We start from the raw sequence: 17,040 nt of genomic DNA on the forward strand, positions 1-17,040 counted from the left end.
TGAAATACTGCAGGTAGGAACTATTAAAGTAGTGCCCTTCGGATATGGAGCTGGACCATGGGCAAGCTTTGTTTGGACCTCTCCCAGCTGGCAGACCCAGAATTCCTCAGCCTCCCCGTTACAGAGCCCATGTTTTTATCATCCTTCAGTTCCTGGGGAGCAGGGGAGCTATGCTGCTTGGGGGGGAGGCTGGCAGGGTTGGAGGCCACCTACTCTTCTGCCAAAAGGCAGCAGGTAGAACCAAGTCCTGCAAAGACATTCAGAATGACATCTTTCAACCATATAGGTTAGAAACTGAAGCAATATTTCTCAGAGGATGCAGAGAGCAAACTTAGATACTTGTTTGTGTGGCCCGGCTATAATTGGATCTGAAGGAAAGTCTAGGAACAGGAATAAAATTAAGATGTCATCTTTAACCCTGAGGTCACTGTAGCCTCAGAGAGGCCTCTCTCCAACCAAACTCTGTGCATGAAATTACTCTTTCAAAGCAAAGTGAGTCAGCTGGTGTATCTGCATGCTATTTCTTGGCTTCTAGGCATTTTAGATAGCTTTCGGTAATCTGGACAGCAAGCCATGGAAGAGATTGCCCATACAACTTGCATGGAAAATTATACTTGCACATGTAATTTTTTCTCCATCCAACGTGTTTACAGCTATGAGCCATTTAGAGAGAAGTCTGTGTTTCATTTCAATACAATATCTTGTTTCATTGCCCGCCAAAGTACTGAGCATTTCCAGGTCCCACCCAGCAGAGATAAGAGCACACGTAATGAAAGTATCTGATGAACCATGTGAAGCCATGACATATTTCCTATTCCTGTGGGAGAATGACATAACTTTGTACTCACATGTGTGAAACAACAGATCCAGTCCCTGAAAGGACACAGTCTAGTTCTTGGGATACCACTGGTGTGATTTACATCAGCTGGACTACTTGCTTAAGCAAACATTGCAAACACTAGCTGCAGGCATCCCTCTTTATGCTCCGTGTATGACATAATGCCAGACACTAGTAGGATTGAAAGAGCTGCCATTTACCAACTGGACACTTGTTTTCAGGTTTCCACACAAGATTTTTATCTGCAAGGTTTTGATCCAATAATCCTTATGAACATGAGTTTTATTGTACCTAGAATATAGGAGTTGTATCCTGCAACCAAACATATATATTTAGGCCTCTATTTAAGACAAGAACAGTACAGTACAAATTGCCTAGTTGTTTTCAAAGTAATGCATGGAATAACTGAACAGTACATTTAAATGGAGCATAATTTACATGAAAAACTATTTTTGGTGATGAAGGATTTTGTAAAATCTAAGTGAGCATGCAAAAGATGTTAGGTGACACATCATCATTGACTGAAATCATTGTCTTTATAAAACGGCAGCCAAAAGTGACAAAAACAAAGAAGAAAAAAAAAACACCCTTGGGATCTAATCAGAAAGGGTACTGAAAGCAGCAAATAAAAAGATGTTTTGTCACTATCTAAAACCTAGCATCTTGAGTAGTACATACTGCTGTGGTCTTTGCCTCTAAGGTGGGATACTGTTAAAGAAGGAACAGAGAAAGTCAACAAACATGGGCAAGGGATTGGAGCAGCTTCCATAGGGAAGACATTAAAAGTTTGGGACACTGGTACCATTGGTGGCAAAAATGCTGCCATGAGCACTAAGGAAGCATCCCAGCCCCAGGAGCAAGTGGAGAGAAGCAGATGCAGTTGTTCATGCTACAAGATTGCATCAAAGGGAGGAGGAAAATCTGATAGCACAGAAGACCAAAAATAGAACTAAAAAGTGACTAAAATGATATTATGGTGTCAAGGCTTGCAAACATCCAACTAGGCATCACTCAGTGATGCAACAGTGTTTAGGGAGGGAATATATCCTGAGCACCTTCAGAGCAAAACTGTGAATCAGAAAAATATGCACACTGCATTGAAAGTCACATTGGATGTGAGGAATTTAGACACAAAAATATCGTCCTGGCCATGTGAAAACTATTGGGAGGTCAATTATGACTTCAGTGGAAGTTAAGCTATTAAGTAATTCAGCAAAAATCATACAGTGTCAGAGGGAGCTCGGTGCAGCTGGAGGTCCTACCTCCACAGAGGCAGCTGCTGAGCTCCCCTCACCCTGCACTGGAGCACAGCAGAAACGAGAAAATCATTTGATTGTAAAATTACTCAGGCATAATTTTCAAAACATAGAGGAAGTGTGCTACACCAACCATTTTCTCAGCAAATTATTAACCAGGTGACGAGACAGTGCTGGCGCAGCAAAGCAAGCTACACAGTATCGGTGTGCTGTGTCATATGGGTGCATTGTCCTGCAGCTGTCTGACAGCTAAAATCACAATTAATTCACCGAATCTCAGTGTCTCTAGGCTTTCTGGAACATAGTGAAGAACCTAATATGCCTGTTTTAACTGGAGGAGGCCACATTTACAGGCCTAAAGGTCAGCGTATAAATATCCCACAGAGTCTGCCACTTTTAAAAGTGCTTCTGGAGTATGGCCAGCACTGTGATATTTAGCATAACTTTAACACAGGATGCCACATGCACCTTGGGTGCTACCACACACTTGATACCGCATGGGTCCAACAAGTAGACAACCACCAAGGAAACCATGTTATGTCCCATCCTGTGCTATCCCACTGAACAGGAACAGAGGGGGAGTGCGGGTGAGGTGGACTATTACTAAATATTATTTAATATTAAATAATTATTTAATATTAAATATTGTTTTGTGCATGTGGAAGGCCTACCTGTTGAGCTCCAGCAGCGTGCTGAACACCACCCAACCTGCAGCTCCTACCTGAGCAATGATCTCTGGTGAGTCCAGAAAAGACCCAGAGAAGAAGCAGCTGTGCAGCTCTCGCTGCCTCTTATCTCCTGTGTAAGTGAAAACATTTGTGGGTCAGACATGGGAATGGTTTATGTCATATGTTCAGCTATGCAGTCTTCAGAGATGTTGCAAGAAATGAGTGCAGGGTGCACTTCTGGAGATCCAAGAATTTATTCATCTGGGGATCTTGCCAGTAAGACAATATTAGTACTCATAGAATCACAGAATCATTTAAGCTGGAAAAGACCAACCATCAACTTGACCTACCGAGACCCACTTGACCATGTCCCTCAGTGTCACATCCACACATTTCTTAAATACCTCCTGAGATGGGGACTCCACCACTTCCCTGGGCAGCCCATTCCAGTGCTTGACCACCCTCTCTGTGAAGAAATCATTCCTGATAACCAATATAAACCTCCCCTGGCACAATTTAGTAACTTTTTCTCATGCCAAATTGCTTGTCAGCTGTGAAAAGAGACCAACTCCCTCCTCACTGCTCAGGTGGTTGCAGAGAGTGCTGAGGTCTCTCCTCAGCCTCCTCTTCTCCAAAATGAACAGTCCCAGTTCTGTCAACCACTCCTCATATGTCTTGTTTCTAGTTCCTTCACCAGCTTTGTTGCTCTCCTCTGGACACGCTCAAGCAGCTCAATATCCTTTTTGTAGTGAGGGGCCCAAAACCGAACACGGTGCTCAAGGTACGGTCTCACTGGTGCTGCACACCAAGTGACAATCACTTCCCTGGTCCTGCTGGCCATGCTCTTTCTGATACAAGCCAGGATTCTGTTGACCTTGTTGGCTATGTGGGCACGCTGCTGGCTCATGTCCAGCTGGCCATCGACCAGCACTCCCAGGTCCTTTTTTGCTGGGCAACTTTCCAGCCACTTTCCCAAGCCTGTACCACTGCACAGGGCTGTTGTGACTCAAGAACAGCACCCATCACTTACCCTCCTTACCATCTGACCTTCTCCCTGAGTGCTTTCTCTAAGTTCTTTCAGAGAGGACGAAGGCCTGCAGCTGATCCTAGAGGCAATATTGCATAGAAACAACCTGCTTCCTTCCTCTGCTTCAGCCCTCTGTAGATCCCATCATCATCACTGGGAACGATTCTGTCAGGAGCCCTTTCTCCAAATTATATCTATGCTCCAACAAGTGAGTTAACTCTGGTTAATGCTTTCCAAGGAACCAATGTTGAAAAACTTGTATATGTGAAGGTTAAATTCACACTGTATCTGTTGATTTTATTCAAAACATCATTCTTTTACTTGACTACATTTTGTCAATAGTTCTCCCAAACCTGAATGCATATAGCACCCTACAAATACATATAGTGTTGTAATAATAATAGTTCCTTGGTGTAGTTTTGCACCAAAGTACAAGTAAACCTTTTTTCTTGCAGTAACTTTGTCATGATTAAATTAATTAAAGCTGAACATGCTCCTTGCTTCCTCTTGCAGGTCCGTCTTCCTAAAAAGAGCTTTTTATAAGAGCTATTACACTATAATTGGTATTTTGCATGCTCTTAGACTTTTTTTTTCTCTCTCTCTGTTTGTTTTATGCTGTCTGGACTCTCTGAGTTTTGCCATTTTGGCCCTGGTGCGCTCACTGCTGTGACTCACGTATTCCACAGCTACTGCCAGATCTCTGAGGCCGACGTTGTAATTATCGCGTTAGGACCTGTCACTGCAGCTCTGACTTAATAAATAGAGCGGTGATTAGAATCACTGATTGATCCATCCCATGGTTTTGGACACTCACATCTGAGATGAACAGATGGCCTGTGGATATTTAGGGTTTGAAGTGTCAGCATTACAGATTAAATTAGTATTAATTAGCCATTCCATGTACACAGGCTATTATATACAGTGAGTATCTCTGTATGTGATAATCTGGTGATTATCAGCTAAAACTGTAAATCAAATTCATCTCCTACACTGCAAAAGAAAGCCCTGGTCCTTCCCCTGTGCCCCACTCACAGGTGACAGGGGTCCCTTTCAGGTGAAACACAGGGTGCCTTTCAGGAGTGCAACTACGGCATTGCAGTCCCAGGTGTGAATTTGGTCCACAGGACCAGACCAGGCCTGATCCACAGCAAGAAAAATCCTGAAGCGTGCAGGATGTGGATGCCCAGTACCATCCCTCTCACTCCACATCCAGAGGTCAGGCACTAACACACCCTGATGGTGTCTGAGCAAGCTGAAACAACAGCTCCCTGGAGGGGATGTTGCTGCTGGTGGTTCTTCACCCCACAGCTTCCACCATGCTCAGAAACTCTTCCCAAAAAATTAGGACAATCCAGGAGCCTACAGGTTTTAAAAATAAATTTCATTGTTGTGGGTCAGAGACAAGTAAAGGCCATGAAAACTTATTAGGCAACTCCAAATTTTTATGGATACCTGCTATGCATGAAGCAATGCTGTGAATATGAATGGCTATATGATCAACGTGGACACTTTATATTTCTTCAAAACCTGCTTGGTTTAGAACTGTAGGGTCCATAGGTTGACAGATACAGAACAGGCTAAGGAATTGCCCTCCTTGTGTTCAGCTACACTTTCAGTTCTTGAAATTAAACATCTGTTTAATTTGTGCCATTTTATTTCTGTTCATGAACAGGAAACAAGTTCCGATAGCTAAAAAGTTCTGAAATCTTGTACTGGAGAGCTCTGTATTCTCTAGAGTGCTCTGGATTGAACTGAAGTTGCATCCTGACAGCTCAGAAGTTCTCAGTCAACATCCAATGACAGGAAACTTGTCAATGCAGTATTCAAAATATTGTCTTCTGTTATTTATTCTAGATAAGGAATTCCCTTCCAGGGAGATCTGAATGCTGCACATGCATAGAGCCACCCTGCAATGTGATATTTTACCCCTAGATAAATCCCCAAACTCTTTTTTCTACCCCTAAAACTCTTTTCCTGCCCCTTTAATCATCCCCTCAGCAGAGGCAGTTTTGGGCAAACACTCAGCAAGCTCATTCCTTTCCAGAGTGTTTGGTGGAAAAAAGCTGCAGTATGAGATGTGGAAGGCAGTTCTTATCTTAAGGTGTCTCCTGTTCTCACAAGGAAGACAAGCTGTCAGGCTAGAGGTTTGTTTTTCCTGAGCTATCTGTTGGCAAAGTGAAATGGCTCTACATCTACCTGGAACTCAGAGATGTGCCCACATAACCCGTATAGTCAGGAGGAAAATCTATGCTAACATTATTATTTCCAACATAAGTTAAGGTTTAGGGCATGCTGTGCCAGCTGATGTTTTCTATCCTTGAACATAACATTTCACTTAATTTTGTCTCCAAAATAGGGACAATGGTACTTATCTACATTTCTGACGTGTTTTCAGACTCAGGGCCAGATACCTTTTTTAAGAATGACTTATTTTTATCTCTGACACCACAACTCCAATTGCTCATAAGGGACACCGTACACAAATAGCTTTCAGGCTGTGGGTGATTCTTGCTTTGTGATTTAGGTTGCTAAGCAGCCTCTGTGTTCAGAGACACAAGGAATCCTCCCGGTAGTTGTGGTGCAGCAATCTTCACGAGCATCCAAAATATTTTCTCAAGTTGAAAGAATTCTTAGGGATTTCCTGCTGAGGCTCAAAGGCAGTCATATATTTTATTTATTTTATTACAAGGCATGTAAGTAAAAACTTGCATATCTGAAAAAAAAAAAAAAGATACCAGATAGAAAACAGTAATAAAATTAACATTATTGTTTTAAGAAACTTGGTAATAAATACATTTCCCCTCAACATTAAAATGCTTGTAATTTTGCATGACAATAAATACAGCATAGCTCTAGCATAGAGAAAAGCCAAGACTAGATACAAGAAGTCCATGTGGTTTCTTAAAAAAGCTCAGGTGATTTATAAAGTTTTGGCATCTTGCACTTGATGTACTTTGATACAACTTGTGCTTTAATTTTATATTTACCGTGGTTTTTAAACAGTCCCATAAAATGGAAAGATGAGAGGAAAATTTGTTTGATTACAGGATTTTGCCTTTAAATATTTTCAAAGTAAGAGATGTGTAAACTCATTGAAACCAATCCTTGAAACAATAAAAACAAGTGGCTTGGTGGCTATTCTACAGAAATGCAAATTTTTTAGCTGCGGGTGCTCAAACCTGACCAGCCAACTGGCAGAGGACCAATCCCTGGCAATCCCTGGTCAGTTCCTCAATTCTTTACACAATTTAAAAAAAAAAAAAAAAAAAAAAAAAAAGAGAGAGAAAAAGAAAGGAAAGAATAATGACAGTGAGAAAGAGTAAAGAAAGCAGTATTTACTTCCCAAGTGATGACAGTTTGAGGTTCTTAAGCTATTATCCAAAGCCGAGAGGAGAAGCAATAGGTATATACCAGAACACTTCCCAGCATAACTTTGGGTCATTCTGGTCTATACTTTTAAAACTACCAACATAAAAAGAAAGAGATATTTCCATGCACTGTGCTGTTCTTATGCCAGCACGTATCATCACAATCACAACTGTGAATCTAAGTCATTTTCATAACCCAATCTAATATAGATTGATTATTTCCCACAACATCGTTAGGTAATGTCCACAAAATGCCACAAGATCTGGCAGAGTCCAATGTTCTTAAAGTACTGATAAGTCATGGCAAGACTTGGACTTGAGTTTGAAGGCCATGTTCTTGTTGTTCTTGGCAACTATTTTGCCCCAGAACCGCCTGGCTTTCTTCGGGATGCTCTCCCTCCGCTTCTGGTAAGCCAGCCTCTTCTCGTTCTTTTCCTTGCTGTCCCTCCGGAGCCGGACTTGCCTCACGATGCCTTCAAAGAGCTCCTTCACATTGTGCTGCACGGCTGCCGAGGTCTCGATGAACTTGCAGTCGAACACAACGGCGCATGCTCGGCCCTCTGCAAAATGGCAACGGGGACATGTCATGAGATGTCACGAGCCTGGGAGGGAGACAGCACAGCTGCGGGCTGCCACGTGCGGGGAGCCAGCACCACCGGGGGAATTCCTTGAGCCTAATATAGCCAGGGATAAGTCTTTAATCATCTAATGCTGCCTGGTAGGCCATGATTCATCTGGTCTGTGTCACACTCCCTTCGCAGCGAGGGGGGTCAGTCTCCCTGTGGAGAAGCCCGGTTCTTGTCATCAGCTGTGAAGGAAGGGAGCCGGGGCTGGCTGACGTGCTGAGACATCAAGGGGGGAGAGCTCAGCCATGACTCAAAATCACCTGGTCACCTCGTGTGCAGACTCCCCCAGGTCACCTTAAAGGACGGTAGTAGTGCCACCCATGTGTACAGCACATCTCTTGTTACCACAGCAGGCAGGACCCTATCCCCTCCATAGCTTGTGTGTATAAACCAGGGTCTTCAGATGGTATCAGTTTTGGTGTGAAATTGTACAAAAGTCCTTAAATAAAGGCAGAACTATGCCTATAAATTCAGAGGTACATGTGAAATCACTGTCCTTATCCTTAACTGCCCGAACATACACTAACCCTAGCAGCCTTCTTTCACATGCAAGCCAATTTATGCTGTCTCCTGTCTTGGTGTGAGCTCATCTCCAGGATGACTAAAATGACACTAACCAATCTGCCATCTTTCAAAGGATTTTTCAAGTGGGCCAGAGAGGCATGAGAAGGAAAATAGTCATCTCTGGGCTCCTGAAGACCTACTTCAGTTCAAACTCTTCACTTAGAGCAATTGTGACAGGGGCTAGAGGGACTGTGCATATCCCCAGTGAAACAAAAGCCTAGTTCAACTGGGAAGTAAACAAGCAGAACAGCTACAGAGAGAGGAATGCTGAGCTGAGGAACCCATGTATCTTGTTGGCTTTGGCCAAGATGAGATTATCTAATACACCGCTGTGTGTTGTGTTAAGCCACCTAAACCTCAGGGAGGACTGTCTAAGAAGAGATTTTACTGACTGAAGAGCTTGAGGGTTGGCAGCAGCTTTCCTGGTGGTCTCTCTGTTCCTTTTTATAGGCTTAGGACTCCCCATGCTTTGGGTGCAGGGCACAGGCTGTTTATTTATCCCTCTACTTGCAGCAGAGGGAGGACTGCTGTAGCATCCCAGAGCAAGGCACCAAGGAGTGCTCTCCTGGAAGGTTGTGAAGTGCTTGCCCAGGTTATTGAAATGAAAAGTGAGAGGGAATTTTAACTCATCAAGTAGTAAAATGTCTGAGAGGATAAGGAACTCATTAATCAAGGAGAAAATCTTTGGCATCAGAAAAAAAAAGGGGGTTTTCCATAAATGTATTGGAAACCCAAGGGGTTTCCAGCTACCAGAGCAATCTCATTTTGCAGTGGTCTTATGCTAGGAGCTGGAAGGGAAACAATTCAAACTGCTTTTATGATGGAACTTAAATTTGGGAAAAGGATTGCTGAAAAAAATGGTAGACCCTCCCCAGTCCTCTGTCAGCTGTTCCTCTGTTGCTTTATTGCTCTCTTACTGCCTGGTCCCAGTCACAGTGTGCTCCCTCAGCCAGAGCTCCCTATGTTGCTCAAAAGCTATTATACGACTCAAATTTTGTGTAGTTTTTATCCTCATCGTTCTCCTTACCTGCCACTGAAACTTCACGGCACCTGACAAGGTCGCTTTTGTTGCCAACCAAAATAATGGGAATATCTTCTTTCTGGCGAGCTCTGCGGAGCTCTATTCTGAGTTCGGAGGCCTTCTCAAAGCTTGCTCGGTCTGTGATGGAGTAGACAATCAGGTATGCATCTCCCACTTTCATGCAGTGGTCTCGAATCCATTCTCCTTCACGCTGTTCAAACGAAATGGTCAGACAATGTTATGCCCCGAACAGGTTTTACTCAGAAAATATAACATTAGCGAATCCAAATACATTCCTGCTGTAGCTGCACTGGGTATGGTTTGAATCACAGTTGTACTAAAAGCCATTCCAAAGTGGTGACCATATGAATACTTCATCACAAAGGAGGGTAAAACTTGCCCCGAATAATTCATTGTGTTGGATTTAGGCTGGAATGAACATGGTCTGGAAAATGGCTTGAATGTTCTGTTTTATCATTAAAAAAATAAAGGCTTGCTCTTCTCAGGCTCACATTACAGAGCTTGGCTTGCTTGGCTTGGTGCAGGGAGGGGATTGATCCTGTATCTTCTCTTATGCTGAATTATGGAAAACACTTTCTTTCTTTCTGAAAAGATACCTACTTTTTCTATTAATACTCATCTATATGCACTTTTCTTTTGGCATGTGATTGGCGTACGAAAAATAAAAGTACCTTATTGTCCCACATGTCCAGCAGTATAATGGTCGCACTCTCCCCATCCACCATCAGGGTTCTTTCATATGTGTCTTCTGGAAAGAAAATCAGAAATGTTGGTAATACATTATTTTGTGGCATCATGTACATTATAAAAAAAACAAATAGTTGACTATGTATAATTTGTTCACAGTTCAAGTTATTGAGCCAAGTTTTGCGCTGGCTCACATTCAGTTCCTTCCTCATTTCCATCAGCACTAAACCTGCCCTCTGCTCATTACTGGTTGTCTAACTTTCCATGATATATGAAGGAGACAGAGAGATCAGGAAACGAAATGTTCATTATTTAGGTCGATATTCTCTTTATCTTATGTGGGAGAGAGAAAATAGAACCAGTGGAAGAAATAACCAAAGGCTGAACATTTGCCCCATGGGAGCAGCGGAGTCCAGCGAGGCTGAGTAATGGAAAATATTTGCTTTCTCTTTAGCAGGGACAGTTTACGGGTGAACAGTCACTGCTGCAGAGAGAGCAATACAGTTAACAGCCTACCAAGCAAAGAGGACAGGGGGTTGTGAGACGGGAGCTGTTGAGTTTCGGGAGACCGAAACGCCTGCTGCATCCCATTTCTTTCCCATTTCACAGCTTCCCACATTACCTTTGATGTCAAAAAGCAAAGGAGTCAACAAACCACAGAAGATAATTATTTTGTGCCGAAACCACAAAAACTCATATCTAGACTATAAACACCACATGACTAAGTTCTGCTTAGATCAGTGTTTGTGTGTGTGTGTGTGGCTGTTTCCACTCAATCACAATCAATCCGTGATGTTAAATCTCAATCTAGCTTCCACTTCAAATACTATCTTCCTTCTTCTCCCCCAAATCCAGGGACATTTTGATGAGCAATATGGGGTTCGGACCTATCCTGAGTCCTGTGTTGCTGGTCAGTGAAAATGTTGGGTTTAGGGTTTCTGAGTGTACCACACCTTTCTTGGCACTGTGTCAGGGATCTGTCCCAACCATGCTTGTAGATAGAGCCATGTCTTAACTCTTGAGTCATAAAACTTCTGCTGGGTATTAGCAGAGTGAACTTTCCCCTAAATTGTAATCACAGGCTTTCCTCAAAGCCAGGAATCTACATCCATGCAGAAGAATCAGCCAAAAGTATTCCACATTTAAAATAAAATCAAACTTTGTAAACAAGAGCTCAGGTTTGGCACAGCTTAAAGTAGAGGGGTTCAAAATACAAAGCTAATCAAGGGGAGCCCTTTCCATTGTAGGCCCAAGAGCATGACATTTGTGATTGTGAGTTTGATTAATCTCGCTGCCAGTAGCAAAACTACTCCAACAAAGCAGCTGTATTCCCTCTGTGAATTGGCTGTCCAGAAACCATCAACTCTTGTAATAATATTTCCACTTTGCAAGCTAAAGTTTGGAGTTTCTTCAACTGATCAAGCATCTGCATGGGAACAAGCTCCATAGGCACCAGAGGACAACATTTAGAGGACTACTTTCTTCTCTGTGGCACAGGGAGGGGCTACAAATACATAACCACACTCCTTGAAAATGTTGTGCCCCAAATGGTCATACTCAGCAATGATTTGCACCTCGGACAATCCTAAGGAACTTCTATAGGGTATAAAAGACACCGAAAGTGAGCAATTAGTTCATCTCATGCTTATTTTGAAGCTGACACTAAAAAAAAATAAAAATAAAGGAGAAATACAACAACAGCAAATTTTCTGATACCTCCAATGAGCTGACCTTGAAAATCTGTCATGGCTACACTCCAAGCAATAGTTCTGGGAGTGCAAGTGAAGGAAGAAACCACACTGCTTTGCATGGAGGAGAAGGAAACCATCTGACAAGCGTGCGAAGTAAATCAGCTGTGTTTTCTGAATGATTGCCCAGGGGTCCTAACCAGGTTGCTGGAGCAGCAATAGGAAAGGTTTTATCAGAGATATTGCAGGTGGTGAAGCTGATGGAATTTCAGGAAAAGCCAGTGGAAGGTGAAGGCAAAGCCTGCCTGAATTACTGACCCAGGGTCACAGCACTGTGGGGAACATCAGATTCCCCAAAGGCACAAAGAGCTGTACCTCCAGTCTGGGAGAAGCAAGAAGGTGGCTCCCACCTTCCTAGCCCTGGGCTATATTAAATCCAAACTGTGTTAAATCCTGGCATAAAGACAAAAAACAAAACAAAACAAAACAACAACAACAAAAAAAACAGCTGTGTGCCATGCATTAGCTGGTCTTTGGGACTAAGGAAGGTTTCACAATCCTCAGAAATTCAGACGAAAATAGCAAAGGGAAAGCACTGAAGAAAACCCTACAACTTCTGACTTTTCCCCCAGTTTGGGCAACGGAAATTTCCCTACAGTGCTGAAGCATCTTTATCTATTTTTTTCCTGGGGGAACCCAACCTGTGCAAGGAGCATGAAGGAGGGGTAGGAATATTTACTCAAACTCCATACAGCCTACACTGAGGCAACACCATTATATATAAGACTGAGATGACTTCTAATGGCAAAAGTTTTTGAGGTGATTGAAGGACTGGGCAGGGTTTTATTTTATTTTATTTTATTTTATTTTATTTTATTTTATTTTATTTTTCATTATGTTTTATTTCTAAGCACTGCACTCTCATAGACCGTGAGGACTTCCAGTGGCTTTCCGTGCCTTATAGAAAGCTGGAGGTGACCCCACGGAGCCTGCAATGACACAAGTGCTGGACCAGCATGAAATCTGAACAGCTTCAAACAGGTATTTTGAAATGAAAGAGCATGAGAATCTGTATTGTCCTCTTTCAGAGGCTTTAGGTTGTTGTTGGAGAGCATTTTACTCTATGGAGCTTGTTCTGCTTAGTTTTGACAATCAGATTCAAACATTTGCTGCATCAATTTTAGTTTAAATGGCCTCTCTGATTTTCTGTGCCAGTTTCTGCTGACAGGGCCCATTGCAAGCAAGCACAAACACCCCAGAGCACAAGGACCTACCTCCCAGCACCTCGCAGTCGCTGTCGATGCTGTCGTGTACCCCCGCGAAGATGTTGGCCAGCGACGACTTGCCCACGCCGTGCTCCCCGATCAGCACCACCCGGTAGCAATTGCTGCCGGACTCAGAGGAGATGACGGAGTCGGACGACTCCGAGGACCAGCTCCTTCTGTAGTACTCATCGGGGCTGATGGTGTATCGCTTCTGTGCGTTGTACTCGTTGGAGTCCTTCTGGACCAGCAGGTTCTTGCCATCAGCGGGGATGCTCCACCGCTGCTGCTGCTGCTGCAGGCTGCTGGTGTGGGTGCGACGCATGGTAACGTTGTTGAGGGTCATTTTTTACCCCTGGTGAGAAATACGGAAATCACACTTGTTACCCACAAAACAAATGCACTAGCACCCTCGTGTTAACTCAAGGCAGCGCGTCCTGCTCTTGTATCCAGTATACAACGGAAGAAAACTGAGGCTTTGCACTCTTTCGCAGTCGCTGGTATGCAAAGAAATATTTCTAGTTAGTGAGTCAGAGGCTTCTTCCTAAGGATGATGCCACCCTCACATGCTAAATCCCATCCTTTACAAGCTCACTGCAGTGCTAGGTGCAGCCCAGCCTGGGGGAGGCATGGGGAGGACCAGAGCACACACACTGCTGCATCCCTGCCGGGACAGCCCTGCAGGCACCGCTCCCTACCCTTCGTGGCTGCCTGGGGGCAAACAGAGGAACCAGTCCCAGCTGCCTCCAGCTAACAAACTCAGAAAACCCTCATAAGAGAAGAAAGCCAAGCAAGCAAGCCTTGCTGTGGGAGGGTGGATTTGGGTCTCCCCTATGGCAGGACAATGACTGCTCCAGGTGGCGGCTTTCTGGCTGCTAAAAGGAGGGACACAGCCAAGCCCGATGGCATTTCTGAGGAGGTACAGGTTTGAGCTACTACAGGAGGTAGCACTGGGAGAAGAAGCTCATAAATTTAAAGATATTAAATCAACAACTTCATTTACTGCACAATTGGCTAAATAGGTTAGCTCTTCCTGTCCAAGCATGGCTCTTAATTACATTTTATGTAGCAAACTCTATTTTGCCTTGGTTGGAGTCAGAGGACAGTGATGTCATTCCCACTGGCCAACAGCTACCATTTTTAGGAAAGTTACTTTGATGCATTCCAGTTCTCAAAGTGACAGTTATTTAGACATTTTGCTTTTTCTTTCCATTTATATATATATATATATATAAATGGAAATTATATATATATATGAAGTTTCTCAGCTCTCTTCTCCATATTAGTAGGCAGGATAAATGCCCATAAAATTCATCGGATCACTTCCAAACTTGAATAATAAATGGTGAATGAAAAAAAAAAGTACAGCAACACATCAAAACAACATGTACAAGTCGCTGGTCCACTTCACACAACACTCTCTGAAAACTTCTTAAAAAAAGCACACGGCAGGTCAGAGAACAAACCAACAAACAGCACACTGTCTGAGCTTAGTACAACATATGCAATATTTCTCTGTGATGCACAGTGCTGAGAGGCAAAATTAGATCTAACTGGAGACCAGGCAGCAAGCAGACTGCTTCACAAATGAAGTGAATTATTAACCACAATTTAATTTTAATTATATATATTTTTTGGAGTTTCCCTGCTTAAAAGATCAGATGAGAAAAGCCAGCTCTAATTCAGCCACACAGCAACACCTAAAGATAAGTTTCAATAAACAATCCCTGAGCAGCCTCACTCACGATCATCTAATGATTTCTTCTCCAGCAAACTACCATCCCTTGCTAAGCAAATCCTAGCGAGACCAAGGCTTATAAGGCACGATTGCACATCGTGGTCCGAGTGCAGGCTGGTTTTGGTGCCACAAGCTGCCTGGAGCTTGTTGAGATCTAGCAAATTAGGCACTACACACCGCACACGACCCAGGGCACCTCGTCCAGCAGTGTCTTACTTGTGCCTGGCTCCTGCTCGCAGTCGGCTCGCGCTGCCCTCCTCTCCCCGTGGACCGTGCTACACCGCGCTGCTCTGCCCAAGTAAATCCTCTCCCGCTTACGGGCTGCCTCTTTAATTCCCTCTCGGCAAACCTGGTTTATATTAAGCCCATCTGATCAGAGACAGGGCTTTTCCGTGACGTGGTCGGCCTTTCCATACAACAGCCAGCCCCCAGCTGGGAGGAAGCAGACATGCAGAAGAGCAAAAACTTACAAACAGGCTCAAAAGACTTACTTGAAATCATATGATTGGCTTAGTACTGCCAGCAAAACAAACACATTTAGGTCTTACACGATGAAAACAGGAAAGTGGAAAAACACATAATAATACGTGCCCGTCCACCTCAGTTTTTCAAGCAAACGCTATTAAAATCGATGATGTTTTAAAAATGACACATCTCATTAATGCATAAAATGCTGTAAATGTAGGATGTTCTCTGTCTGCAGAATGCAGCTGACTCCCTGCTGGACAAAATGATTCTTTGGAATAAGGTATCTGAATGTTATTTCACAATTGCATCACAAGTAAGAATATTACCCTGTTGTTTTTTAAATCGAATTTATACAATTCTATTTTTCTCCATTAACTTCCAAGTCACTGCACCCAGTTTTCTGACCTGCATAACCAGCTCCTAGTTCTGCTCCTATTGCTTTCCACTAGCAAGGGCTTGCCAAAACACCTGGCCGCACACTGAGCATTGCTCCAGCAGGATGCTGGCACTGGAAAAGATGTATGAGCACTAGCGGGCACAAAGTCTGGGCAGTGTAGTGCTGATTCTGCCCGTAGTTTATTAGGAGAGACGAATCTATGGTGTAGGTGCCATAAAACAAGTGCCTGCTCCTTAAATTTTTATCATCTCATAACTCCTTGGCAAAAGAAAAAAAGAGTAAATCCAAAGCCATAATGTATGCCCCTGGGTGACACTTCTAACAAATGTGGAAATTACTTCTTGATTAACAGAGAAAGAATAATAAACATCCACAAACGACTTGGTAGGCACAGCACTGGTTACACAGAAAATTATGGAAAACGCCTACAGTTTTCTCTTATTTTAACAAACTCCTAGTTTTTCTACTGCCCTCTGCATTCCCCCCTCCTTCCTTCCCAGATGAACTGCTGACAATCCCTCGCCTTGCACTTAGGAACTCTGAAAAATTTCACTTCTGAGCAGAGGAAGGAGCATTTTGTTTCGTGGTGCCATTCTCCTCTGTTCCCTGTGAGCAAGCTGCAGAGGAGAACAACCTCTGGTTGCTGCCCAGCACTTACGGAGCAGACCTCTATATTTTCATGCCTTGATTAAACCCTGTCTAGTGGATAGATAGTGGACCTTTATGAAATTCTTCCATTGAAATATGCCTGCTTTCTTCCCCCTTTGCCTCTGTTGTCCTCTTGCATCTTTCATGAGTATTTTCAGGTATCTCCTGAGCCCAGCCTCAAGGAGCCAAGAGCGTTTCCCAAAGTCATGCACATTCATCAGTAGATGTGGAAATTAGTCAGAGGTACTGGGGGGAGCCTTGAATGCAAACTTGCCCTGATTTTGCATCACCCTGCTCACCAGCAGCTGCCCTGACCCTGGGTCCTGCATCCCCACGCGGAGCAGTGCATCCCTTTGCTGTTTGTGCTCACTGTGCATGGAAAAACACAGCAAAACCTCCATCAGGGGAAGATTATGGCATGGCCAGTGGAAACCAACACGGAGCACTTTGCTCTTGTGCTGCCGGTACACTCAGCTCTGCAGTTGCTCTTTTTTTTATTTTTATGAAACATTGGAAGTGATGTAGGTGAGTGGGTGGCTGGAGAAGTGTGTGCTGCACCCGGGGTTCACTGAGCTCTCTTTAGGTTGCCTTCATTTGTCACCACGTGTGACACAAGCAAAACCTGTCTGCCACGGGGCTGGAGATATTTATGGCCGGATTGCTGCCAGCAGAACTGTAGGCTCAAGCATCTTGTCCAAATGTTTAACTTATATCATAGCAGAAAGCACAGGCAGTGGATATAAAGCACAGTCAGAAAAGCCTT

The 17,040-nt window shown here is 43.6% G+C and overlaps 1 protein-coding gene across 1 annotated transcript; it reads right to left on the bottom strand.

Annotated features, from left to right (window-relative positions):
• Positions 1-6,445: 6,445 nt before the first annotated feature.
• GEM (GTP binding protein overexpressed in skeletal muscle) lies at positions 6,446-15,128 on the bottom strand. Its single transcript, XM_082753128.1, has 5 exons — positions 14,981-15,128; positions 13,039-13,381; positions 10,061-10,137; positions 9,375-9,579; positions 6,446-7,717 (listed from the first exon to the last, which is right to left on the bottom strand). Exons 2-5 carry the CDS (start codon positions 13,370-13,372, stop codon positions 7,440-7,442), a joined length of 894 nt encoding a protein of 297 aa, XP_082609254.1. The 5' UTR covers positions 13,373-13,381; positions 14,981-15,128; the 3' UTR covers positions 6,446-7,439.
• Between the last annotated feature and the right edge of the window lie 1,912 nt (positions 15,129-17,040).

Source organism: Aythya marila (genome assembly GCF_965140915.1).
Source record: "Aythya marila genome assembly, chromosome: 2".
Lineage (NCBI taxonomy): Eukaryota > Metazoa > Chordata > Aves > Anseriformes > Anatidae > Aythya > Aythya marila.

What these genes read in the sequence shown, in the direction of transcription:
- GEM (XM_082753128.1), bottom strand. Translation starts at nt 13,372, where the DNA reads ATGACCCTCAACAACGTTACCATGCGTCGCACCCACACCAGCAGCCTG. An exon ending in CGACTGCGAGGTGCTGGGAG is followed by an intron (nt 10,138 to 13,038) that starts GTAGGTCCTTGT and finishes TTTTCTTTCCAG; the next exon opens with AAGACACATATGAAAGAACC. An exon ending in CCGTGAAGTTTCAGTGGCAG is followed by an intron (nt 7,718 to 9,374) that starts GTAAGGAGAACG and finishes GCCATTTTGCAG; the next exon opens with AGGGCCGAGCATGCGCCGTT.